The sequence below is a fragment of the Castor canadensis genome, chromosome 8 (assembly GCF_047511655.1).
Source record: "Castor canadensis chromosome 8, mCasCan1.hap1v2, whole genome shotgun sequence".
NCBI classification, from domain to species: Eukaryota; Metazoa; Chordata; class Mammalia; order Rodentia; family Castoridae; genus Castor; species Castor canadensis.
The window spans coordinates 152050425-152078153 of NC_133393.1; the positions used below are offsets into that span (position 1 = coordinate 152050425).

Below are 27729 nucleotides of genomic sequence, written 5' to 3' on the forward strand. Positions count from 1 at the left end.
GGTCACATTAAACAAGTCAAGGTAGGTGCCCACTGAGGGGTCACTACTTAGGTTCCTGTGAAGTGCATCAGAGCAGAAATAGTAGCTGAGCTCTTGCTCTCCCTGATCTTGAGCAGGGCACCAGATAGAGGCCCCTCTCTCTGAGGACTCACAAATCACCACATTGATATCACGAACGTGCGTGCCCCAGCTGGCTGCTTTTCTGAGGCTGTGTGCTTTGCTGCTTTAGAAGCACAGCCACATTTAATCCCCTGGAGAAGCAGCCCACAGATGAAGAAACAGAGAGGTGAAGCAGCCTGTCCGGAGGCACCCTGCAAGCAAGGGGCAGAGCTCAGGCAGGACAGAACTCTAGTCGCACTGCTCAGGCAGCACGTGGGGTGCTGGGAACTCGGCATGAGCAGTGAGCTGCATTGAGGTGTGTGGCTCAGGGAGGGACCAACAAGTAACAACAATTTAAAGGCATGGAGGCTTGGAAGAGAAAGGACAGGCCAGTCAGAGAAGGTATCCTGGGCAAGGGCCAGTTTGAAAAGGACAGCCCAACTCAGGCCTCCTGCCCTCTGCCCAGGTCTTGGCTCTATCATCTTAACTGATGCAACTCTTGAAGGTTTCGTACCTTCCTCCTTTCACCTATACTATTCACTGTCTGCATGCTGTTCCCCTTACTCTTGTCCCCACAGGCTCAGTAGTGATATGGGAAGATTTGAAAGCAGGCCTGTTAGACTCCCAGTAGCATGCCTTTCTTGCTGCACTGCCCATTCTCACAGAGGGAGAGAATTAAGCCTGGAGAAATAGAGTAGAGAGGAAGTTTCCAGGAAAAGCAAGATAAGCAGGGGGAACAGAATGTGCAAAGATAGGAGAGAACAGAGTCAGGGATATGCCTGGATCTATGCTCTTGCACTCCAAAACCAGTGTTCTTTCTATCTTGCTTAGGGGACAAAGACTGCTCAGTGACTTTGGAGTCCCATTGCTCTGGATCAGAACCCTGGCTCCAGTACTGCTCTAGCCAAGCTGTTGCTTCTCCCTGAGCCTTGCTTGACCTTCTCTTCTGAGAAATGAGATGGTACCTCAAGAGAGATTGGAATGGGAGTAAGGGAAGTCCCTGGCACACAGTGGGTGCCCAATGAAAGTGACCGTCTGGAAGGACCATGAGGGAGCCCATTGGGGTGCAACCCCCCAGCTCTCTGGGTCCTGGCATCGAGACATTTCCTAAGCAGAAAGATCTGAAAGGCAGGCATCTTAGCCTGCCGGGGTTGTGATTAGAACAGAAAGGTGGTGCTATGAGCCCCTGCCTCTCCTGAAGGTTGAGTAGTGGGGACCGGGACCAGAGGCCACATCTGCCTGCAAAGCCCTGCTTTCCAACACTCACCTGGGGCTCCCAGTTACTGCTGACAGGTAAGACCTGAAGGTAGATAGATGTCTGGGGCCAGCACACCTGGGGCCTGGACACCATTTCTAGTCAAGGAGGCGGGCGGCGGGGGGTGGGGGTGTGGGGGGTGTCCCCTGAGGTCTGCTCTGCAGGGGCAGGGCTATAGGAGGCAGCCCCTTCCCCATTCCACCCTCTCAGAGACCCGGGAGGGGACAGTGTTGCTCACTGGGTACCTTCTGTGTGCCAGAAAAGACATGGTGCCTTACAGGGCTTCTCGACTCCTCACACTTCTGATGGCTGATATTCACATCCCATGTCTCAGACATGGAAACTGAGGCTTGGAGAATCAAAGAAGCCTGAGCAGCTCAGGGCAACAGCCCCTCTTCCTTAATCTCTGCTTCCCCATGGGGAGAACTTGTGAACTCCAGAGAGTTCCTGCTCCCTTCTGCTAAGAGCCTCCCCCTTGGGGGCAAATCTGAAAGAAAGCTCTGCATTCTCAGCAGGCTGAAATTGATCCCTGAAACTTTCCTTCCTTCTTCCCTCCTTTCCTCCCTCCTCTTTCTCCCCCCCAGGCTGCACATGGAGCCAACCTCTGTCCCCAAACTAACCTTCAGAACAAACCCTGCAGGACATCACAATTTAGCCAAGGCACCTCCTTAGGGTCAGTCTCTGAGTCTATTTCCCCAGCTGTGAAATAGGGATGACAAGAGCCCCTGCTATAAGGGGTAGTTGTGAAGCTTTAGGGAGTTACCAAGCTCAGAATATTCAAGAAGCATCCAGAGGCTTTCAGAGAAGCTCCAGCCAACGGGAAAAGTTCCAGGGCTTTCCAGAGACCTTTCCCAAAGGAGGACCTCCCCCAAAGGAGGACCCTCCTCAAAGGAGGATGTGGTATGACCCCACCTGGGCATTTCACCTGCCTGATCCTGGCTCTCCCAGACCTGTGTCAGCTCACCTGACCCATCCCAAGGATGCTAAATTCTGTCTGGCTTGAGCCAGACAGGTCTGGGTTCAAGTCCTTCACCTGCCATTTATCAGCAGTGTGGTAAATGTCACTGTTTGTCCTTGCTCTGCTGGTGGAGATCCTGGTTGTGGTACTCAGCAGCATGGGGCCAAAGCTGAAGCCCCTTAAGTTCAGAGGTCAGCACACCCCAGTCTGGGTCCTGCTGGGGCTAGCCAGGCCACACTGGTCACTGTCCTCCCTCTGCTTACTGAGGGAGGGATTGGAGAGATACAGCCTGGGAGAAGAGGCCTTTTACACTTTGCTCCTGTCACCATACTCTTCCAGCCAGATTCCTCTACTCTCGGTCCCTCTAGGCTTGAGTTGCAGTCTCTGTTAGGCAGGATGGTGCAGCAGGAAAGATGCATGGTCAGGAGTCTACAGATAGGGAAACTGAGCTCCAGACAGGGAAAGCAAGGCAGCCAGGACCACATGGCTGGAGGAGGAGAGCTGAGATTCTAACCCAGGCATCCGCTTCCCTCCTATCACCTTTCCTTAAGACCTTCCACAATCCATTTCCCCCTCCCTGTATCTTCCCTACTCAGGGCCTTCACCTATACCACAACCCCAACCTGAGCCTGCTCTTCACCCACCTGAGTCTCACTGACCTTTAGGGCCCTGCCCACCCTGCCTGGTCTTCAGTCCCTGAAGCTCACTGTCCACCTGTGCACCCGGCCCTCAGCCCCATCCGATCCCTGACCTTTCAAATCACCTCATGTAAGCACCCTTGGTAGGATATTCCTTCCCACTGCAGGACCGAATCTCCTCTGAGTCCGTTCCCGACACCACCTTCGCATTTGTTGTTCATAGCTTCTCTCTCCTCAGGCGAGGGCTCTGAGGGCATATGGCAGGGGGTCTGGTGCAGCACCCAGCCTAGAACTGGGCACAGACCAGATGTTTAATGCCTGCCGCCCCTGCACCACATCCATCCATCCACCTTGCCATATAGCACGTGTTTATGGAGCACCTGCCCCGTGTTCAGGAGCTGGGAAATAACAGTGAGAAGACAGGCGTAGTCCTGCTCTAATGCAGGTTACGTTCTAGTAACAAATACATGTATTGTATAGTTCAGGGTCAAGGTAGTAAGTGCTATGAAGAGCAATGGAACAGGAAAAGGGTAGAAGAGAGTGGTAAGGGAAGGTCTCTGAGCAAGTGACCTGTGATCAGAGCTCTGAAGAAAGTAAACAGAGGGAGTGATGCAAACATCAGAGGAAAGAATGTACTGGAGACAAGGAACAGCAAGTGCAAAGGTCCTGAGGTGAGAATATGCATGGCATGTTGGAAGAATAGCAAGAGCAGTGAGCAGGTGGAGGCAGCAATGAGCTGGGGCCACAGGCTGGACTCTGCTCTGATGAAGAAGAGATGGGACCGTTTCAGGGCTCTGGGCAGGATCTGACTTAACCCCAGAACGGATTTTTCTGGCACCATGTGAAGAATGAGTTCCAGCGCACGAGAGGGAAGGAGGGAGCTCCATAAAGAGACTACTACAGTTGGAGCAGGCTGCTGTCATCGGATGCAACACAGCCCAGGAGGACAGATGGCACAAGGGGAGGGAAAAATAGTGTGAGGTCCAGCACGAGGCACCCGAGGCACACGGGAGTCCTGTTAATGAGGGGACTTTATTCCCTTTGGGCAATGGGGAGCCATGGAAAGTTCTGTGCAGAGAAATGAGTATTCCCATCAGTCCTTGATTATCCTCCACCTGTGCTCTGCTTGATACACCCCCCTCCCAGCCCAGGTCTCCCCGGGACAGCCTGCTGGGCTCAGGGGAACAAGCTAACACTTAGGGAACACTTAATTCCTGGCCCTTAAGCCTCCCCATAGCCCCATATTTGAGGTTGATTCTATTATTATCACAGTTTGACAAATGAGGAAACTAAGGCACAGAGACTGTCATGTAGATTGCAGGTCGCAGAACAGGAATGCAGACCCAGGCAGTGAACTTGACTCTAGAATCCCCTCTGGCCTCTCCCATCTGAGCCTGACCCAAGGAGAGTGGCATTGGTCACAGGGGTCAGAACAGGGTCATTGTGCCTGTTTGCCCAGAAAGAAACTGAGAGGTGGAGAGACTTGCCCAGGGCCTCGCAGCTTGTCCAACAGTACAGCCGGTCTTGAGCTCCACACGTCATGCTGGGGGCTTGGCAGATAAAACACAGAGACGTTTGAATCTAAAACCTGAGCCAGTTTTAGGTGGAGACAGAGGGACCCTCAGCCTGGAGCGGTTCTGCTTTTCTCTTCCTTTTGCAGGGGAGACAATGAATCCCCTTCCAGCTGCCCTGGGGCTCCTGTCACAGGTCCCTTTGCTTCTGTTCCCCTTCTGACTCCCTTCAAAGAGGTTTTACATGTTAAGAAGTTGTCCTGGGGCACAGGTCCTGGCCCTGCCCTGCTGACCCAATGTCACCCCTCAAGCCCCACCAGAGTCAAATGGCAACCCTGTGACTTCCTAAGGGCTTCATAGCCAGGAAACCCAGCAGAGGGAAATACAATGTCTGCAGACGTGGCTAGGTCCAAGGTCACTCCATAAAAAATGGATTCCCGGAAAAACATAAACCGGCAATTTACCCTGTGGATTTTACTGGCCTAAAAAAAAAAGGTATCTCATTTGAATAACGAAGAGAGAGAAACCATTGCTAGTTCTAGTTCCCTCTTTATTAGTGAATAAGGACACACAGGAGTCAACAGAAATGAACATTTACAGGAAGCTTCAGGTCACATTTGTTAGCCACTTTTGTTTCATAAACCCCAGCATTCTATTAAAATAGGATGATGTCCAAATGGTTTGCTCGTTCTTAGGAAAATTGTCTTTAATGCAGGGCAAGACTTAGTGTTGTCTTTTCTTTTTTTTTCTTAAACAAAGCTTACATTCTCCTGACTTCATGCCCGTTCCCCCAGCTGGAGGGAAAGTGATTTCTGAATGCATCTGATATGTCGGATTTCTTTGTAGCATCCCTTCATCGCTCAGCAGCCAGCCATGATGTCATAAACCCATCAGATTTCCGGCAGGGGGAAAACGCTTGGGAATTGGAAAGAATGGTGTTTCTTACCCATTGGGAAGGCGGGGGAAGGGGCTGGGTGTGTTTGGGAAGAGGAGCCTGATGGCTGGCGGGGAGAAGAGAGGCAGGCTCAACGTTTACGATATTAAATGTCAGGCAGAACCTGAAAAGCCCAGCCACCCAGATGTTTTCTCAATATCCAGATGTCTGGCACGGAGCATACCATGCCCTCCCCACCCCCCAGGCGGCCCTCGACATTTTGGCTTTGACCTCAAGTCTGCAGCTTGCACACACGGCCCGGAGCTGCACATCCATGGGGCTGCCCACCCTCGGGGTTGGAATTTTTTTCTAAATCTTTACACATGGATGACAGGAGTAACTAGGTTTTTAAAAGCTGTTGAAGCAGTGATTTGAAAAGTTCAGTCCTTGGAATTAGCTTCCCCAGAATCCACTGTGTAAGCCAAAAGGAGGGGAAAATCCTCAGCCAACACACACACAAACATATGCGACTCTTAAACCACAGGACTTCAAAACCCAAAACAAAACCAGCCAGGCTGAGAACAAGGACTCCGACTGACACCAAGAAGCGAGCAGCCTCCCCCAGAAGCACGAGGCCCCCAAATCAGAAAAACCCCGACCAGCTTTGTTCTTCCTGACAAAGCCCCTCGCTTCCAAGGCACCAACAGTTGCCAACAAAAGCACAGGGTAGAACTAATTTACACTGCGCCTGGGCTTCGAGGAGCCGTAAGGGACAGCAGTGGAAGTGGCTTTGCCAGGGAAGACGCCTTCCTGAGCTGCAGCAGGGACCCCCCAGGCCTGGGAGGCCACAGAGGAGGCAGGTCCTGCCTGGCCTCCCAGTGGCCTGGCTATGCGCCCCAAGGAGGCCACCTCCCAGACCTGTGACATCACAGCTAATTGCCCCTGAAAGTGAGCCAGGAGCTGCAGGCCCCTAAGGACTCCAGCCCTGTGACTTCATGGGAGCCTGAGGAGAGGCAGCTGGGGCAGGGGGACACTCCAATTAAAACTGGGTGCTCAGATAGCAAGCAAAAGGGGTGGTGGAGGGGATAGCATCTGGTAGAGGGTGGGAGGAGGTGAGTGGGGACTCAGGGAGAGGGGAGATTTTGTGTTCTCACCTCCTCCTATAACAGATGAGGACATTGAGGCCTGGGTGGCTAAATGACCTGCCCAAGGTCACTTGGCTAATTAACAGGCCATCAGTGCTGGAGCACAGAAAGCACAGGTCTGTGTTGCCCAGCTCTTCCCTGAACGCCATCTAATTTAATCCTTGCAATCCCCTGTGAGGGAGGGATTACCACTAACCTCAGGCTTCAGAGGAACCAATGGAAGCGCAGAGAGGTTAAGTCATTTGCCCAAGGTCACACAGCTCATTATTAACAGAACTTGGCCTGAACTTCTGAGTCACCTGATTCCGAATCCAGTGCTCTTTCTGCTGGGGGTGAGGGGAAGCAGTTGAGGTTCAGCTGGGAGCAGTGAATCTGATTTAAATACACACTTAAAATGCTGGTGATCCCCCCAGAACAGAAGGGAGTAAATCACTGCAAATTAATTTTTTTAAAGCCATTCCAGGCAGGAGGGCCGGCCGACCGGGTGGGTGGGTGGGAGGCTGCTTTGATTCTGTCTGCCAGAGCCTGAATCAAGCATGGAGCTGGTCTCTCTAGCCCTGCCTGTGTGGCAGCAGCTCGATCCCCTAAAGTGGGACAGGGTGGAGGAGGATGTGATAGAAGCTTCCTCAGGCATCTGTGAGAGTAAAACCTGTCACAGGAAAGGTGCCAGGTGCCCAGGTCTGATGGGGCCAGGGGAGGGAGAAATCCTCTGTGCATAGAATCCACACACACACACAAGTCAGTCCCTCTGAGTGGCATCCCTACTCTCTGGCCAAGTGTTTCAATGACCTGTGGGTCACTTGAGCAGCTGTTTGGAGTCCAGAGGCCTGACCCCCAAGATGGGGGTAGGCAAGGCAGTCACTGTGGCCCTCTACCCTGGTCATCCAGGGGCCCCCTGATTCCAGAGTAGTGTTACAAGAAAACAGATGGGAGGAGGGATGGGGGACAGGCTGGTCTGAGCTCAAAGGATAGCACAGGCACCCTCCGGGGCCTCCCCTGGCAGTCTGCTTTCCTGAAGTGGGCAGCCCTGGAGCTATAGTGGGCTTTCTGTGCCAGGCCTTCCCCCACTCTCTCCCTCACCAGGCCTGCTGGTTTCTTTCACTTCGTTTCTGTGAACACAGAATATGGTGTGGAGACCAGGCCTCAGGCCATGGAAGGAAAAGTTTCTGCCATCTGGACACCTGGCCTGGCTGAGCAGCCCCCATTTGTCTAGGGAAATCCTGCCCACACTTTATTTACCTTGCCTACTATCTACCCAGAAGAGACCCAGGTCCTGCCCTGTGGCACTTACAAGTGATGGTGGAGATGAGCACTAACCAAGCAATGATACCACAGTGTCTACAGAGGCAGGGGTCACAGGCTATGGGAGTCCATCAGAGTGGAGCAGTTAAGTGAAGGAGGCAGGGAAGGCAGTTAAGTGAAGGAGGCAGGGAAGGCTTCTTGGAGGAGGTGACACTAGCCCTGTGATCCACAAGGTGAGGAGCATTAATGCCTCTGATTCACTGTCAGTCCTACAGACAGGCTTTGTCTGAGATCCACCCAAGGCTGCCTCCCCTCCCCATTCCATGTCCCCTCCTGACTGCATGTTGTTCATCACCTATGTCCCTGCACTGGTCTGAAAGCCCTCTGAGAAAAGGAACTGGGTCCGTCTTAGTCACTACTTAGTTGCACAGCTATTTGTTTATTAAAAGAATAAACAACACAAGCAAAGGTCCTGTGGTGGGAGCTATCGAAAGGGCAGAGGGTATGGGAGTAGGAAGAGAGTGATGAGATGAGACTGAGCCTCTCCAAGAACCACCCTAAACAATGTAGGTATATCCCCACCAGTAGGTTCCCTCTGCCCTCCCCTGTTGCGGAGACTGGACTAGACTGTCTTTCTCCCCTTATAGGAGAGAGTATCACATTCTACCCTGCCCCACCTGATCTGCCCCAGACATAGCACCTATGGAGAAGAGGCAGGTGGGCATCAGCGTCCCCTGCCCACCCAGTACTGTCTGCACTACGTTCCCTCTTCTATTCATTCACACCAGCTGGACAGAAGGACCACCTGAAGAGGCAGTAGGAAGCAGATCCAGGGATCCCAACCCAGGGCTCTGTGCACCCCTCCCCTAGGTCCCATCTGCACCCAGTCCCCCATGCCCTACCCCTTTCTTCTCCCTGAGGCTGGGTGAAGAAGGGAGCCGAAACGGATAGTATTAGTGTCTTCCTCTGATTTCCAGCGTGCAGGCCAAGTTGGCCCCTCTGCCCTCAAACTCATCCCAGGCGAGATGAAGGCACCTCATGCCCCCAGCTGAGCCTGTGAGCTGAGCAGGTTCAAAAGATTCAAGTCTTGCTCTAGGACTCGCTCCACTCTCCCCACTTCTCCCACCTCAGCTGCGGCTTCTGCAACCCAGGAGGCAAGAGGCACACGAGTTCTAGCAGCCGAATCTGGAATTTGGAGCCCCCCCCTCCCTCCAGGCACCACCTTCCAGGAGAGGCGGCGGAGAGGGGACAGGTGAGTCTCACTGCGGCCCCGCGCAGCGCGCCTCGCCCTAGGCGCGCGGTTCCGGCACGTCTAGACCCTTGCCGCGAGTCCGCTCAGCGCTCCGGCAAACTTTCCGCGTCTGTGACCGGCCGGCGTCTACACCTGCTCGCGGTTCTGCAACGCCTCATGGCAAGCGCGTGTCTGCACAGCCTCACCTGCCCGCGGGTGGCTGCACGGTGCCTTAGTCATAGGTCCGCGTCTCCCCAGCCTCTCCAGTCACGAGTCACCGGCACTGCCAACCTCAGCCTTGGAGGATCAATATCACCACCTCCAAATTTCTGAGGCGCCTCGGCCGCACCACCTGCTCTCGTCTACGCCGCCTAGGCAGCCTCCAGGTCGCTGAAGACGCCTTAGCTTTAGAGATCGCGTCTACACCGCTTGGGCAGTCCCAGGGTCATCGGAGATGCCTTAGCTCAGGGACCGCATCCGCATCTACACTGCTCAACGCTCCTGAGACCCTTCACAGGGCGGAACCGGGACGCAGACCCCGCAACAGCCGCTCAGTGTGGGAGTGACGCCCGCGATCCTCTCCCGGTGCCCCCCATCCCGGGCCAAGCCGGCGGGGCGCTGCTTACCTTGCTCGCGCCCTCACGCTCCTGTCCTGGCTGTGCGGTCTCTTTCACACATTTTGCAACATTGTCGACAACGAAAGGAAATGTTATAAATCCTCCTGCGGCCACGTGGCTGTCCCCTCCCAGCCCCCTTCTCCGCTTTTTTCGGCCTTTAGGACAATACTCGGCCCCAGCTGCCCGCCGCTGGCCACGGGGCTCCAGGCAGGCTGAGTCTGGGGAGGAGCCTGGGCGGGGCCTGGGCGGAGCCTGGGAGGGGCCTGGGCGCGCCAGCCCTGCCGCCCTCCCCCGGGAAACCGTGGCCTACGACTAAGGCTCTTGTTCCAGCTTATGATTGGTCGGCCGGCCGGCAATGCTTACGCCTGATTGGTCAAGATGAAGAAGGGCTCAAATAGTGGTGGTGGTGGTGGTGGTGGTGGTGGTGGTGGTGGTGGTGGTGGTGGTGGTGGTGGTTGGTGGTTTATAGATTGTATTCTTTGCCATTTCTTTCCTATCGCAGTCTCTGCTCTGTAGGACCCTCCTGAACTCTGCGGCCTTTTCTTCTCTGCCTCCGTGCTCCCCGTCATAACCCTTAATACCACCCTGAGTGCTAACCTCATTTCTTTGCCCTTCTATACCAAATAGGACTTGAGATGGAGAGACGGAGGTGTCTATTGCTTGCTGTTGTATCCCCAGGATCTGGCACATAGTAGGTGCTCCAAGCATGTCTGATGACTGAATTAACGGAAAATAGTATGCATACGGGCTTTTAGAGCTGTCTTTTATTTTGGCAACATCTCTAGGGGGAGCAGGGAAATGTGGTCATTTGGGAGGGAGTGACTGAGCTAGTAAATGGGATTTGCTTACAACACTGGACACAGCAATGCCCTGTGCGGTATTAGAGTCCATTTCTCATGTATGAAGAGCGTTGAAATTGGAGCTAAAGGTTACAAAATGAGTTATTTCAATGAACGTGCTGTACCTAGTGCTGTGCTTGGCAGCATGAATGAAACAGACTATGCCTCCATATTAAAATCCTAGCAGCCTGCTGGGCCCCGGCCTCCCGTGAAAAGGCACCCAAAATCACAGGGGAAGTGAAAGGCGCTCTATTCTACCCAGACTCCATTGCCAACCTCTGACATTTTGGACATGGGGGCGGGGGTAGCCACAGGACTATCACTGGCAAATTGACCTGAGCAAGGATGCTGCTCTTTGGTGGGGGTGTCCTTGGAAAACCCCTAAGCAGGTCCTTTTGACTGAGGGGTGGTTCCTGAGAAAGGGGGGGTGTGCTTTCTCTGACAAAGGACTGTGTGTGGGCTGCTCCTGGAGTTGGGTTGGGGAGGGCTAGAAAAAATGCTCTCTGAGATCCTGGTTCCTATGGCATGGACAGGCAGACCCAGACATACCAAGGAGAAGCTGCCTTGGTGGCTGATGAATGAATTCTGCCTGTGTCTGTGTCTTCCCATGGCCTTTTTTTTTCTTTTTTAGTAAGGCACCAGTTGTTGAATTTAGGACCCATCCTAAACCAGTGTGGCCACATCTTAAATTGATTACATCTTCAAAGACCCTATATCCAATTCAGGTTACAATCATAGGTACCCATGGCTAGGACTGTGACTTTTTTCCAACTCAGTGAGGAAGGAACATTTGGATTGAGAACAGCAAGAGCGGGGAGGCCCTGAGGCCGCCCAGGGTAGATTCCCTTCCCAGCTGCCCACTGCTCTCTCAGGTTTACCTCCAGCTCATCTCAGATCCTGGCAACTAGAGTCAGGAGGGAGACAGCCTCTAGCTATCAGGGCTTCTCAGGCCTTCTCAGGCCTTGCAACCATTCTGCCCAGCATGATGCCTTGAGGAGGGCCTCGCCTTGTCTCCACCCACACCACATCCTGAACTGGACAAGGACAATAAAACAGATTTCACAAGCAGCTGGTGATTAATTGCAAATTAATTGAAGAGGCAGCAATTGTACTCCAATTTCAGAGGCAGGACCAATGTCTTGGGCAGTGCTGGGTGGGTCAGCTTAGGTCTCTCTTATAAGGTGGGGCCAGAAAAGCAGGATGAAAAAAAAATAAAAGTAGTGATTTTAAAAAGTGGGTGCTTCCATCATAGCTGAAATGCTTATTTGGCAGTCAGGTGGTAGGCCTAGATGTTTGAAGCCTGTCTTCAACTTTCCCTATCTTTGAAATATTTCATTAATAATAATGACAAAAAAATGACAGGGGATAGGGAGGTTAAGTATTTCTAAACTCTAGTTTGGGATTTATAAATGGTCTCAAATACCAGTAAGCCTCAATTTTCCCAATGGAGAGGGCCTTAAAATTATGTGCAAATCGAATCCTGCTCGCCCACCCAGTACATCTTAAGGCTGCTGATGCTCTATCTTCATTTCTGATTGATTTTTCCCTAGCACAGGCGCCAAATTCTTTGCTTTAAGTGTCAGGCTTTCTCTGTCAAGTAGTTAATGACCTACAAAGCACTTAAAACTGGAGGAGATGCTATTTGGAGGCCCCCTGCTGTGCTTCCTCTCCTATTGTCAGTAATCATCTCTCATTTATTTGCTCTTATTGGTTTGGAATTTGCTATCAGGTTTCCCTAAAGCTGAGCCCACCAGGAAAAGGAAAATCCCGTCCTATGGGAGGCAGGTGGATGCTGGATTTGGTATACAGTGGCAGCAACAGTAGCAGGTATGGCCTCTTTTTTTTTTTTGGTAGTACTGGAGTTTGCACTCAGGACCTTGCACTTGCTATGCTACCACTTGAGCCATGCTCTCAGCACTTTTTTCTTTCTTCTTCTTCTTCTTCTTTTTTTTTTTTTTTTTTTTTTTTTTTTTTTGGTGGTACTGGGTGCTGTACCACTTGAGCCACTCCATCAGCCCAGCCCTTTTTGGCTTATGTCTTCCACATAGCTAAGATTACAAGCACACACCATTACGCTCAGCTTGTGCGTTGAAATGGAGGGAGGGTCTCACTAACTTTTTACCTGGGCTGGCATCGAACCTTGATCCTCCTGATCAACAGTCTCAGCCCCCAGCCATCACCTTACCACAGCTCTTTGGCTTTGCTTCAGGCCAATGACCTTCATACTGCCCCGCACCAAGCCTCAGTTTTCCTTCTTCACAATGTCTTCAGAACAAGCACCTGCCTTTGGACAACTGTAGGATGACAACAGCCTGGCGAGGACAGTACTAAGAGTAAGAGAAGAGGCCCAAGGTCAGGGTGAGCTCAGAGGCCAAGGCAGATACAAACTCCAAGGTCAGAGCTCAGAGGAAGCATCTCTAAGTTGCAGAGCAGGCAAGCCATTCACAGAGGGGAAGGAAAGCTTTCCAAAGAGAGCTAACCAGACTCCCCTAGAGGGGAAGTATGCCAGTGGTCTGCAACTGCTGCAACCAATTCCACAAGCACGGTGACTAAAAACAACTCACATTTATTTTCTTACAATTCTGAAGACTGAAAATCCAAAATAGTCACCATAGGCAGAAACCAAGGTGTCCTCAGGACCATGCTCCTCCTGAGTATTTGAGAAGACCCCATTTCACCCCCTTTCCTGCTCCTAGAGCTACATTCCCTGGCTACAGCCCTTCCCTCGTCGTACTACCTCCCATCTGTAATCGTCCTGGGCATCCCTCTTCTAAGAACATTTGTGAGTCTAGTAATCCAGCATCATCTCCTTATCTTGACAGACTTAACCACATCTGCAGTCTTTGTCATGTGAAGTAACGTTCACAGGTTCCAGGGATGAGGATGTGGACATCTTGGGGTCCACAGAAGGCCACTGAGCAGAGTGGCTCAGGCTCCGAAGCTGCTGCTGGGGCTTGAATCTCAGCTGAACCATCCATCAGCTAGGTCACCTGGGCAAGTTGCTACATCTCTCTAAACCTCAGTTTCCTCATCTGTAAAATGGGATCAGTGCTTGTCTCCAGATAAAAATTCTGTAGACATTTAACTATCAGTCAGAGTCTACAGGTTGAAAAAGACCTCAAAAGGGCCCTTCTGTAGGAGGGAGGAAGGGCAGGGGAGGGGATGGAGTAGGGCAGGCTGGAGTGGAGAGAAGAACTGCACCAAGTCCAAGAGGAGTGTCTGCGTGCAGGAGCGTGCATGTGTACACACTGTCCTGGGGGTAATGGGCAGGGAAGAACACAGAAGGTTCTTAAGCTAGGTGCTGTTTTGTTTGTTTTTGAGTTACTTTATTGAAATGTAGTAGCATTCATCCTTTAAAGTGTACAATTAGTGGTTTTTGGCATATTCACAAAGCTGTGCAACCATCCTCACTATCTAATTTGGAATCTTTTCCTTATCCTATAAAGAAGCCCCATACCCATCAGGAGTCCCGGGAAGCAGAGGATGAAACATCTTAAGGGGCTCCATGGCCTGAAACCCAGGAAGAAGACAGGGCGCCCAGACTCCTGCAGATTAGGGGCCAGACAGCCTGGGGACAATTCCGTCCCTTACTGTTCCCGGCTTCTTCACTCTTTCCTCCTGTGAAGCAGGATGATCCACCACACAGGGCCAAGGGGAGGCTAGTCTGGGGGCTCACTGTGTACACCACAGTTACTGTTTCTATTTCTGGATGTGGCCACATGGCTCCAGAGTGTACCCTCCTCCCTGGACTCAGCTCTGCACACTTGTCCTGATGGCTAGGGAGGTCAGCAGTTCTCCTGGTCTCCCCCTGCCCCCACCCCCACCCCTCCTGCAGTGCATGCCAGTCAGGGTTCCACCCATAGGGGGCAGTAGGTTGTAGGGCTGCTGCAGAAAGGTAGGGGCATTCCAGACTTGGTCCTGATGGAGCAGCCTGAGCCCGCCCAACAGATCCAGACACTCTGGGGGTAGCTGTGACCTGTCTGGAACAAGACAAACCTCAGACAGGCTTCTCCAGTGCTCCCACCCCACTTTGGCTCCTGCTGGTTACTTGGAGGCTCCAGGCCCTGCATGTCAGGGGTGTCTGGCTTCACCTACAGGCAGCTGAGACAGGAGGAGAGGCCATCTGGTGAGGCGAGAGTGTGGTCAGGACATTGCTGAGCCGGCTGAGGCATCCCTTGGCAGTGACAGGGGCTTCTGGGATCAATTAACAGAACCACCCTAACAGGGCCCATGGCCCCTGATGCACAGTCTGCAGGCACGTGTCACCAGAGCCTCTTGTCAGTCTTGGCAGCCAGGAGTGGGGAGGAGGCTGCTGGCCTTCCCACCCCCACCACTTCGCCCCGTCGCCCCCGCCCCGTGCCTGGGCCCAGCGCCTCCCCTCCCTGCCAAATGGGTGGTGCTGGCTTCCAGAATCTGTGCTTTTATTGCCTCGCCTCTCCTGGTGTTGTGGATGTAGCAGTATGACTGTCTCAATTTTCACATATGTAAAATGGGTCATGCACTAATTAGAGATCACTTTCTGGAAAGTGGAAAAAAAAAAAATCCTCCCTCTTCAGCAAAAACAGGCACTGAATGGCCAGCAAAGGAAAGAACTCATTTATTCTTAAAACAAATGGCTCTTGAGCCCCGTCTACGGCTCAGACACAGACAAAGAGAGACAAATTAGGTGTTTTCCATGCTGGAGAAGCTTGGGGCCTCCTGGGGGAGATGGATGTGTGTGAATTGACTCAACTCGAGGTGATAAGAAGATAGGGCGGGGGGACAGGGACTTAGGGAGGCTTCATGGAAGAGGTGGCAGTTAAGCAGGAATTTCTCAAGCAAACAATGGGGTAAGGGCCTTGGAGCAGAGGGAACAGAAGGTGCACAGGTTCACAGGTGGGGAGTGAGCATCTTGAGGAACAGCAGGCATGGATGGGGGCTTGGAGTGTGACTTTGGGACAGCAGGAGCTGATCAGATGTGAGGTGGTAAAATCTGTCTTTCATTCCAGCCCCAGCACAGGGCCAAACAGGTAGTTGGAGCTGGATCAATGTTGTTGAAAGAATGAAGCGGTTGTGGGAGACCTGAGGGCCTGGCTAAGGGATCAAACCTTGATTCTTTGGACAGTTGAAACCACAGTGAGGTTGGGTATGGGGCATGAGGTAGGAGTCCAAAGTCATCCTTGAGCACATGAAGGTCTAGTTCTCCCAGCACTATTTGTTGAAAAGATTGTTTTTACCCATTGAAGGAGTTTGACTCCCTTGTTGCAATGAATTTGACCATAACCCTTTGAGAGGAGAGTGACCTGGTGAGATCTGTGCTATAGAAAGATCAATTAACTTGGCAGAGAGACCAGGAAGGGCTGAAAGAAGGAGGGGGTTGGAAGGAGGCTCTAATAGGTGGGTTTGATACAGAAAAGAGGGGGAATGTGGGGAAAAAAGCAGCTCCCAGATGGGCTCAGACCTGTGGTGGGGAACCAGGGGTGGGGCATCTCCTGAACCAAGGCCAGGATGTCAGCCAGAATCTGGCCCTCAGGGCATCAGGGCAGGCATGGGGGAGACAGAGAAAAGGCCAGGACTCCTCAATCCCCCACAGTCCACAAAGTGGTAAAATAAGACCCACACCAGTCATAACCACTTCCAAGGTAAGTTTTTAGGCAATAAGAGGGTTGTAAGGGCAGAACAGTGCCAATTACAGCAGCATTATCCCAGATGAGGAAGCTTCTAAGAGGCAGCTCACACCTCCAGGCATGCTGTGTCTGGGAATTCCCAGGGAACACCTGAGATCCAAATATCCAGGCTGCTAGGACCAGGCCTCATGTTGGAAACTGAGCATGTGCAACACCATGACCTCTACTGACCTTTCCCCAAAGACACAGAACACACACACACAATTTTGAGAAGGTGGATGTGAGCAGTGAGGTGATGGGCCATCTCTGAAGGAAATTGTCCTTCCATGGTGTCCCCCAGCCCTGGAAGCACAAAGTCTCTCAATGGCTCTCTCTGTTTAGCCCGTATGGGTCACATCACCCCTTCAGCTGGCCCGTGGCCACAGGAGAACCAAGCACATTTGGAGGCTGCCCCCTTTGGATTGTGTGACCTTCAGCCAATCAGCCTCTCTGAACTGCAGATTCTGCTTCTTTAAATTGGTGGCCATTCAGCCTCCCACCTTGCAGGAGTGTATTTAGGATTAAATGAGGAGTGTATTTAGGACTCTTTCTGTAGCGAAAGAGTCCAAGTAACCACATCCATGCCTGACACATGGCAGTGTCTGTTGAAACACTAAAACGTCCACACTCAGGACTCCCAGAAACCTCTTCTTATCATTTCTCTGTGGAGAAAGCTTGGAAGATACATTCAAGGAGGGGCGTGCAAGCATGTTCCCTGCATTATCTTAGGCGAGGTTGAAAAATTGTAAACAACTGAGGAGGCCATTGATAGGGGCCCGATTGATTAAATTAGGATCCATCCTTCCTGTGAGTCCTCTGCTATAATTAGAGTCTGGCAGCTCCGATATGCTAGCTTGGGCAGATCCCCAGTGCAAACAACACCTACAGAATGACACCAAGCAAGCTCTTCAGGACCCCCCACAAACATTCTGTGTTTTATCTGTTCCCATATATGTACACAGATGCAATAAAAGCAGCAGGAAGGACTCTCTCCCAAATAAACCAAGTAAGTGACCTGTGGGGAGGGCATTCAAAGGAGACCGGGATATGGCAGGTGCATCAGAGTCAATTTGTACCACTTGCTTGCTTAGATACACACAGTGAGCACATACCAACGCCAAGTACACACAGGGTGCAGGCCTGAGCTGGGTCAAGTCTCAGGCCAAGATTCTGACCATAGCTCAAAGGAGAAGCATAGAAAGCAGTTATCCCAGAGTCCTGTGTTCATGTCCTCAATGCCCGAGTCTGGATTCAGAGACTCCAAATGCCATCCCCTGGCATTCAAGAGGAACAGAGAGACACCACTCAGTCTGGCTGGGCTCAGGTAAGGGGCCACCTCTCCTGGAGGAGCTGTCTGCCAAGAAAACTGTTGAACAACATAAAAATCCATCCCTGAAATCCCAGCGGCGTCCTTAGCCTGGAGCACAGCCGTTAAATTAGATGGGAAAAAAGAAGCAGGTTTTGCCTGTAACTTGATTTCAGGTTAGTGAGAGCTGGTGGCCAGAGTGGTGGCTGTCCCCAGTCGAGGCCACCTGCTAAAGTCTTGTGATATTGGTTGTGAAGGGAACCCCAGCTCCACAGAGGATCGGTAGTAAGAGGCACATGTTCCCATGGAAACTGCTGCACAGAATTCTCTGGAAATTTCTGTCTGGGTGGGGGGGCCACGGCTGCTGCACCCACATTAAGTTCCTAGGCTTGGTTTCCAGTGGTGATTTTCTCACACAAGTGCTGGGAGGAGCAGGAGCCAAGCGGGGAGGAGGTTGAAACCTGTTAGAGGGGGCAGGCATCAATTTCTAGTCATTTACCACCCCTGGGAGAGGCAGAGGGTAGGGAGCCTGAGGGTGGCAGGGGTGTTGAAACATTTCAAATGTGCTGAGGCTCTGAAGGCTGGCAGCTGGCAGGACCTCGGCAATAAGGCAGGCTATGCCGAGAGAGCTGGTGGGAATCCCAACCGGGCAGGAACAGGCCAGGCAGACGGAGGGTTCACCAAGAAGCTGAGCTACTGACTGCCTTTCTGCTCGAGGTCCTGGGGCAGAGCCCTGACTGAGGCTTCTCCTACCACTCAGGGTCCAGGTCTGTCCTTGGGGTGGTCCCATGGGCCTTCCTCAAATCCCTTCTCTGAGCCTTACATGTTCTACTCAGTTGCTCCCTTGGCACCTCCTCTCAACTCTTAGATGCTCCTCTTATGGGGCTCCCCTTCCCACTTTGCTTCCCTGTGTCCTTAGCTCTGGGCTGCTGGAACCTGTCATGAGGAGGCTCCCTTCCCAGGAGGCCTGCCCCTTACTTAGCAGTCCCTTCACACTGGCCGCACTTCCTGCTTCCCTGACGGATGAGTGTCCAGGAAGTGCGCACCTGCCAGGCTCTGCATGAGCCAGGGACTTCCTCACCTGTCTTCCCAGAGGCACACTGAGGTCTGGATTGTCACTGGAAAGCCAGGCTTCCATGGGCAGTTCTCCTTCTCCCTTTCCTTACCCCTCTCCTAACTCTCTGGAGACCTTGGCACCCACTGGTCTCCCAACGTCACCCTGAGCCAGACTCAGACACCTCTCAAGCAGCATCTGTGTCACCCAAGAGGTGATAGATCAGTCTCTGAGGGGCTCATAGACCACAGGGAGGAGCTGGGATTTTATTCCAAGTGAAGCAGGAGCCCTGGAAAGTTTTGTCTGGAGCTGGAACAAGACTTCAAGCAGGTTTTGTCAGTTCTCTTGGCTGCTTTGGGAGAGACTGTGGGGGCAGGGCAGCTGCAGGGAGCTGTTGTGGTGAGGCCTGGGTCACAGCATGAGGTCAAGTCCCCACCAAGCTCCCTCACTCCCCTGGAAAAGGCTGGAAAAACCTAAGTACTGGCTAGACTCCAGGGGCCTAGAACAGAGAGGCCCAGGAGGTGGGGGAAGCAGCCAGTGAGTAGGCCTCCTCTTGGTCTTGCTGGCTTCCAGTTGAGTTTTCACCTTTGTCCTGGCCCCCACCTCAGGCTGCTGGAGTCAGGAGCCTGGAAAGCAGCTCTGCACAAGGCAGCTTTCCTCCCTCAGCAGGCCTGGAGTTCATTAAACCCAGCCTCCAGGAGCATGGGGCCTCTCTGCTCAGCTCTGTGAGCCCCTAGGAGCCCTCCTTGCCATTGGTTCACACGCTGAGGCCAAGAAGCAAGCTGGGAGGCTGCTGGTTGTCATGTGGGCCCAGGGAGGCCTGTGCCATAGGGACTTGCAGAAGTCAATCTGTACCCACTCCCACTCCCAGCCTTTCTGTCTCTGAAGAGGGAGACTGACCTGTAGAATGGATATGTGCTGCCTAAAAGGTTGATGGCCCAGTGCTGCTGGGGCCAGGGTCAGGCCTACATATTGGGGCCCTTCCCTCACTGACTGCATTTGAGGTCTGATATGAGGACACCCCCAGGAACCTCTGGAGCAGCCTGAGTGGTGGGGAGAGAAGTCTGACCTGTCCATTCACAGATGAAAAAACAGTTGGCAAGCCAAGGCAGAGGAGGTGAGGGAGGGGACAGAGCGTGATAGTCTGGGTGAGAGACACCTGAGCCCATATCTACCTGGGAAATGGTTTCTGTTACATAGCAGGACCACATGGACTATGAAACAAGGGGTCCTGTGGGCACTTGGAGGAGCAAAAAGGCTAAAGACCAGACACTGAGGAGTTACCATCTACCCACTTGAACTGCACACAGAGACTCCTCCACCCATTCAGGGGAGGCTGGCCACCAAACAGGGCTACAATGGGAAAGAGGTGGCCTACAGACAGCTAGGATGGGTGCTGGGTCCATCTGGCCTCTACCCACATGGGCCAGGGGTGGGTCCGGAGATAAATAAAGACAGAGAAGGATTGAATGAAGTCAACGATTGCGGGCCAGGACAGGCCAGTTAGAGGGGACTTTGGGGCACTGGGCCTTAGGGTGGAAGGAGGAGCAGCTGAGGCCTCAGGTGGAGGAGAGGCCTGAGGAGCAGAGGTAACAGGCAGAGAGCATAGTAGCACAGACATCACAGGGACTGGGATGATGGGACACAGAACTTTAGGCCATGTTTACCAGCCCTCCACCCCCCATTCCCCACGTCAGAATGTCCTTCCTCACCTGCATGTATGGAACCCTCCCTGCTCCAGGGCCCCAGTTTGACAGTCACCACTTGCTCCATCCTTGGCCTTGATATCTGGCCCTGGGCCCAGTCCAGCATCTGTGTGGCTCAACATCCTTGCCCATCCCCCACCCCTGCCACACCAGCAAGGCCACCTTGTGCTTTTGGACTAGCTGGGCAGGTAGGAGCATCTGCAGTCCCCTGCTAGTCCATCCTCAGTGCCCATGCACGGCATTGGCAGGGTCCCTGCTGTGTCTTCCTTGCAGATCATTGTCTGCCCCTAGACCAAGACAGCCATGTAAACTCTGTGGGGTGGGCATAAGATGGTGAGGAGGGCTTCAGGAAAAAGGCCACTTCCTTTCTGAGTGAGAAGCACTTTGTTGACTGGGCCATGGGAGGAAGAGCCCAGTTGGCACGAGGAACAGCCTGGGCAAAGGCTCAGGCTGGGGTGCAGGATGGGGGAGGGAGAGGGGCAGGCGGAGGAAAGGAGGGCCTTGAGTGTAAGGATGAGGGTGATAGTATGTCCCTGGAGGCCATACTCCTGGTTCAGATTAAGTCCTTTGGCATGAGGGGCTGCGCCAGGGCCTCTGGTCCAGGACAAGACCCGTGGTTGGCAGAACTTCTCCTAGAGATTTTCATAGACCAAGTTAAATTCGTTGTCATCCTCAAATTTATGCAGTTTCTCCTGGGAAAGAAAGAGGGAGAGAGAGAGAGAGGGAGAGAGAAAGGGAGAGAGTGAGAAGGAGAGGGAGAGAGAGAGAGGGAGAGGGAAAGGCAGAGGGAGAGGGAGAGAGAGAGAGATGGAGAAGGAAAACATATTAGGTAGTAAAAGAATGAATTTGCACTGGTTTAATTTTAATTTTAGTCAGAGGCAGACAGATTGCTTCCTGCGTGGCTTTGGCAGGAGGACTACCCTCTGATCCCAAGCCTACCTGGCTAGCTTCTCCTACCGCCATACCCGCCCCTCTCTCCATTCCACACTCTGGCTACACCAGCTTCCCCTCACTTACCTCAGACTCCTCCACATGTTCTTCCCTCACTCTGAAATGCTCCCCAGCACACTCCTGTTCCCTGACTACCCCCTACTCACCCTGCGGATCCAACTTAGTGTCCCAGGAAACCCTTCTTGCTCCAGCCCCATCAGGCCCCTCCAGGGAGCCCACTTCTCACATTAGGGCTACAAATGTCTCTTTCCTTGGAGTCAGTAACCTTGTTTCTGCAGACCAAGTCTCTCAGAAGAAAGGAAGAGCCATGCCTCACTCTCCTGTCCAGTACCCCAGGGCCTGGCATGAGGTGGGAACGGCCTGAGATGGCCCAGACATCCTTGGAGGTTCAGGGAGGGAGGCCCTACTTCCAGTCAGGGCTTTGAGAATAGATGGTTCTGTAAACAGCCCCAGCCTGGGCTGTGGGAGTCTGAGCACCAGCCCCAGCACTTCTGAGGCTCTTCCCAGGTGCCCCTGGGCCACCCATACTGTGGGGTTCCTTCACCAGCTTAGCAACGTTGTGTTCCAAGCTCCTGTCAGATGGGGCAGATGGTATGGTAGGAAAACATTGCTTGTTCACCTTACAGATGAACAAACTGAGGTCAAAGAGAGAAAGGGTGATGAACTTATAGGCCTGAGGCCCTGCCATGATAATACTGGAGCCCTGAGCCATCCAGCCCCCCACCAGTTCCCTCTCCAGCTCTAACCTTAGCCATCACCAGCCTGGGGGCACCTCGAACCCTCCCACCTCCACTTGATTGGGAGTGTGTCTCCAGTGGCAGTTATAATGGCCATGCTGCATGGACACCCACTGGGTCCTGGGCTGCCTGCTCAACACAGTAGTCTGTCTGTGAGGTCACTACTTTTGCTCCTCAGCTTCCATCACAAGAGACTTAGGAACAGAGAAGTACCTTGGTCAGGACTGCCCAACTGCTAAGGATGGAGCAGGAGTTTGAAGCCCCCAGTCCTCCTAACCACTAGGCTAGCTGCCTCTGAAAAGGACTGGATTCAGCAGCAGGTGACTCATGCCTATGGTCTAGTTAACTCCCATTGCATAGATGATGAGAGGGGGAAGGGGAAGGAAAGGGAGGGCCAGGCTTGGTGTCCCAGGCCACAGGATTGTTGCGCCAGCCCGCATACCTGGGAGGGCTGGCTTTGGGCAGAGGCTGGACTGCCAGCCTCGTTCTCAATACAGGCGTAGACCTCGGTCTCTCGGCGCTGCAGGGCCTGCAGGAGACAGGGAACCAGGGTGAGGATATACACGCTAAGGGGCAGTCACTGGGCCGCCCGCGCCAGCCTCCCTACCTGTTACTAATCCTGCTGAGCTATGGGCGCCCAGGGGAGGTCGGAGCCCATTGCCATGCCATGCATGGTCGTCCTGCCACATCTTTCACCTGCCAGTCTCTCTCTGAGTCACCTTTTCCCCTCCCTTGCTTGTACAGACTGACCTGACTCTTCTCTGGTGCCCACCATCTCCCTCAAGGACTTCAAACAGCCACTTGCTCAGTACGGTGGGCTCTGTCCACACTTCTACCTAGCTGGCAAGAGGAAGGGACCAGGTCTATTCCTACCATTCTGGCCTACCCTTAGGCCCCAAGGGCCTGGTAGCCAACAGCCCCTGCACCCATGGCCACTGCTCAATAGGGCACAATCCTGGAATCTGCCCCCACTCCCTGGTTCAAAGCCACTGGCCCAGTGGGGGTCCCGCTCACCTACTCACACCCTCTACATCTCCCTGACCCACTACCAAGCCTGGGCTCAAAGACGACCTAGAGGCCCATTGAGATCTCACTGTTTGCTTATCAGGCTTGTGCCCTGCTGGGAGATTCCAGAGTCTAGCCCAGCTCTCAGTGTCCCTTTGCTTATCACTTCCTTTTCATCCCCAGAGCCATCCCTTCCTGGCCATCTGGGCCCCAGTCATTCCCCAATGCTCCCCCTTGGAAATTCCAGCTCCCACTGCCCACCCTGACCACAGTCCCACCCAGTCCAGGCCTCCTCCCACAGAAGCCTGAGTGACAGGAGCTGGGAGGCCAGGGACCCAGTCTCCACAGCCCCCAGTGGATTGAGAGCTCTTTGAGGGTAGGAACTGGACCTGGCTCATCTCGTGATTCCTGAACCTACAGCTGTGCATGGCACAATGAGAGTCACAGAAAATGACCAATAATGAGGGGCCACCTCCCTCATTTGGGGGTGTCCTAGGGCCATACTCACTCTTCACTCAGCCTCTAGAAGCCTGACCAGAGATGTCAAGATGGTAGGAAGAACCAGAGCTTTGAAGTCAGACAGAACTGGGTTCAACTCTTGGTTCTGACATCTGCCACCAAAAGCAACCCTTTAAGCTCTCTGTGCCTCTATTTCCCCATCTATAAAATGGGAACAATCACGTCTGTCTTGCAGGTCCAGTACAAGATTAAATAGGATATTGTATATAAAGGGCCTTGCATGGAGCAGGCAAACAGTAGGTGCTTAATAAGGAGCTGTTGGATGATAATCAAAGAAGACAGTACACCTGTTCCCTCTGCAACCCCAGCTGGGACCCACCCTCAGGCCCTGATGGGCTCTAGAGCAGAGCCTACAACAGCCTGAGTAAGAAGCAGAAGCCTTCCCTTCCCTAGTGAACGTGTCATATGGATGCCGGCTGGTTGCCAAGGAGGCGGTTTCCCTGGCAACAGTCAAGCAGGGGTTGCTGAGGCAGGCTGGAGAGACAGGTGGTGCTCAGAGGCAGGAGGAGGGCGGGGAGGGGAGGAAGAAGGGAGGTGCCTAGAAGCAGCCAGGCATGAAAACCTGTGTAATAAACCATTTGGCACTTGGGAGACCCTCACTTTCAAGGGCATCAGACACGGGGATAGTGGGGCTGCCTTGGGAAGCAGTCAAGGTGTCTCTGAGCCAGGAAGAGGGTGGGTCTTGGGAGAGGGGCTTCTAACCTGCCTTCTTCCCAAGGAGAAGCCCAGTTACCAGGGGAAGGAAACTTCTAAGGCCTGCTCTGATCTTCGTGGTTCTTTGTGCCTGCCCAGAGCCAGCACACAGGATGGGATATGCTCCTTAGCCTCCCTGTGCCCCCCCGCACCCTGTCCACCCACCCTCTGAGACCTGATAGCCCCTCCACACTGGATGGGTCTGATCACAGAGAAAATACCCTGCCTGGCCCCCTCAGGCCTCAGACCCGCACAGCACAGTGGCACTTGTGCTGCCAGCAGGGCAGGAGCAGCTGCAGGGCTGCGGGCAGACAAGGCTGCAGAGATGGCCACCACTTAGCAGCGGCAGAGTGAAGCCTTTGACAAGTCTTGACCTGCTGACTGCATTTGCATTCAGGGTGTGACCTGCAGTTCAGGCTGTGAAATGCAGGCCAGCCCTGCCTGGCCTTCCTTGATCATGATGGGATGCCTCCCACGGTGTGCCTGCTGGGAGAACGGTGATGGCCTCTTTCTTGGCGGGCAGCCTGTGGGATGACACAGGGCTAGGCTATGTTGTATCCAGGCTAGGCTGTGCTGTGCTGGGCTGTGCTGGGCTTGGCAGTGGTTATCTGAGATGCAGTCCAATAAGCCCTTTTGCCTCCCACTGCCTGGTGGGCAATGGTGCTGGCATGATCGGTCATCAGCCTAGCAAAGGTGTAAAGTTAGTGCCAAGGTGGACTGAGTGGAAAGTCAGCTGCCCTAGGCCTGACCCTAATCTAAGGGTACTGGCCACTGGGGGCCATGGGTGGGATGTGGATGCTGTTTAGAAAGGAGCAATACTGGGTAGAGAAAGGATACCCCAGCTGTAGGTCTGAAGCCCTTAGGGAGGTGGGGCAGTATGGCAGTATTGTGTGTCACTCAGCGACAGCAAGCAGTGTGAGGGACTGCAGGCTTAGTGCAAGATTGGGGACACTGGGCCAGGTAGAGGCAGGGAGCAGAACTGAGCACTGCTGAGAGAGAATGCAAACCCCAGGGCTGACGCCTCACACTTGCCAATGGACGCCCTGGAAGGGTGAGAGCACTCTTGTGAGCATCTACTGTGTGCAGGCACTGGGCTGGTGTGGGGTGGGGAGGAGGCTTGAGACAGACAATAATTACCTAAGCAAAAGGAGGCCACAAAGGCTATGGAAAGACACAGAGGACAACAGAGACATTGCAATGGATAGGGGCATGGGAAGAGGTGGGAGGAGAGCCACACTGAGGTCTGGCTGAGCAGAAAGCTAACAGGAGCGGGGGTGGGCAGTGGGAAGGGGCAGCTATAGGAAGCAGCCTCTCAGGCAGGCGATCACTAGCACAGGGGCCCTGTGGTAAGGTGCACCTGGCCTGGTGTGTTCGGGACAGCATGTGTGGTTAGCGACAGCATGGAGGCCAAGAACAGGGCTCTGACTTTGACTCTGGGTATGATGGGAACCTATGAAGGACTGTGATGGCCAGAATGGATCAAGCGCCCCCCCATCTGCTTGGAGACCCCATAGGTCTCTGACTTGGGCACTCCCAACAGCAGCCTTGCCATGTGGCAGGCTAGGGTGCTTCCATGTGACTCTGCTTCCCTCTTCCTTCACTGTGCCTCATCTGATGGCTTTCCTATGTCCTCAGCTCCCTCCCCGTCTTCTCTCATAGGGACTTCTGAAAAAATAGCCCTGTGCATATCTCCTTCTTGGTGCCTGCTTCTTTGGGGACGTCATAACACCAACATCTCTGAGCAGAAAGACATGATGGTTTAACAGGATTGCTCTGGCTGGTGCCAGGTGGAAGAAAGACCGGGGCAAAGATAAAAAAAAAAAAGGCCAATTGCCAGCCACACATGGTGGCATATACCTATAATCCCAGCAACTAAAGCAAATTAAAAAACAAAAGAAAGAAAAAGAAAAAAGGTCTACTGAAGACTGACTGAGTAATGGCAGTATATGGCAGCAAGAGGCAGGAGAGGCTGGGGGAGGAGAGCAGATAGATGCTGGATACATTTGAAGCCAGGGCTACTGATAGATCAGATCTGGGGGGTGATGGAAAGAGAGAAGGAAAGGACAGCTTCGAAGTACTTAGCCTGAGCAACTGGGAGGACAGTCATCACTTGTTAGGATGAGGATGGTGTGGGAAGAGGAACTTAGTGGGGAAAGAGCTGGAGTTTGGGTAAAGGAAGCGCCCATTAGTCATTCTATGGCAGCTGGGCCTGGTGATCCGTGATTTCTGGGCTGGAGACACAACTTTGGGAGTGGTCAGGGTATTGATGGTGCTCAGAACCAATGCACTGAGGAAGGGGAGTGAAGATAAAAAAGAAGGGGTCCCCGGGGCTGAGCCCCAATGTTTACTCCAATGTTCAGAGGTACTGGAGAGAAACCTGCAGGAACCTCCTGGACTGAGGAGGTGACAGTGATTTGGGGAGGATTAGGAGACAGTGGAATGATCCAGAATCAAGTGAAGCATCTAGGAGGAAGGAGAGCTTGGTGGTGTCCCATGCCGCAGGGGCTGAGAACTGCCTGCTGGATTTAACAGTGCAGAGCCACAGGGACACCAGGAGGAAAGGTCTGGTGAAGAGGTGAGTGGCAGGCCTGAGTGGATTGGAAAGGAGAGGGAGGGAGAAACCCAAGGTGCCTGTGGAGGAGTTCTGTTACCAGCAGTGTTGGAGAGAGGGAGGTGGCTCAAAATAAGGAACTTAAGGTGGAAGAAATCATATCATCTACCAAACTGCAATGCAAATTATAGGACTGACCCTATTTCACACATGATGGAACCAGGACTCAAAGTTTAAGTAGCAGAACCAGCAGGTGAAGGATGAGGCTTTGCCTGGTGCAGTGATACACGGCTGTAACACACTTGTACACTTGGGAAGCTGAGGCAAGGAATTGAGAGTTTGAGGCCAGGTCTGGGCTACATAGGGAGACCCTGTCTCAAAGGAAAAAAAAAAAAAAAGAACAAGGTTTTGCTCCCCAGTCTGTCCAACTCACGCCAAATCTATCCTCTTAATAGATTGAGTTTTAAAAGCAAATTGGAGGGGGGGGCAGGGTGGAGAAATGACCCAAACCATGTATGCACATGTGAACAAATAAACAAACAAAAAAAGAAGCAAGTTGGAGTAGTAAGGCTTGTTTTGTACTCACTTTCCACGTGAAAGAAAGCAAAACTTGACATAATTAAAAAAAAAGAAATATACAAATGCACAATCCTACTGGTAGATAACTCATCTCTCTCTCTCTCTCTCTCTCTCTCTCTCTCTCTCCAGTACCAGGGATTGAACTTAGGGCCTCACACATGCTAGGTAAGTGCTGTACCACTTGAGCCACACTTCCAGTCCACTCACTTCTCTTAACAACTGGTAGGACAGACAAAAAAGTCAGTAAGTATCAATGGGAATATGGAATATTTTAACACCTTAGTCCTCATACTTGGTATAACTGACGTATATGGAGCACACACCCAACTGTGCATGGTACTCGTTCTTTTCAGTGCACACAGAGTATAAGCTGAGCCATAAAGTAAGTCTCAAAAGATTTCAAAGGATTAAAATCAGAATATACATATATACATACATATATATGTTAGCTAGAAATAAAAAGGAGAATAATTAGAAAACATTTAAAAATTAAGCAAGACTCTTTTGAATAATCAGTGGGGCAAGGAAGAATTTTCTGTGAAAAATTTAGAATGAAAGATAATGAAAACACAAC

General features: G+C 52.7%; 2 protein-coding genes across 2 annotated transcripts in view; both read right to left on the bottom strand.

The window, feature by feature from the left end:
* The window catches only part of Tcf20 (transcription factor 20), a 179980-nt gene extending 170247 nt beyond the window's left edge, over positions 1-9733 (bottom strand). Inside the window, exon 1 of the mRNA XM_074084605.1 lies at positions 9580-9733. The gene's annotated coding sequence lies outside the window, so the exon portion shown is untranslated. The remainder of the gene's footprint in view (positions 1-9579) is intronic.
* Positions 9734-20049: 10316 nt separating this feature from the next.
* The window catches only part of Nfam1 (NFAT activating protein with ITAM motif 1), a 30602-nt gene continuing 22922 nt past the window's right edge, over positions 20050-27729 (bottom strand). The window contains exons 5-6 of the mRNA XM_020168196.2: positions 22251-22337; positions 20050-20812 (exon numbers count right to left, since the gene is read on the bottom strand). Of these exons, the coding sequence (XP_020023785.2) occupies positions 20753-20812; positions 22251-22337 (147 nt within the window). The 3' untranslated portion in view covers positions 20050-20752. The remainder of the gene's footprint in view (positions 20813-22250; positions 22338-27729) is intronic.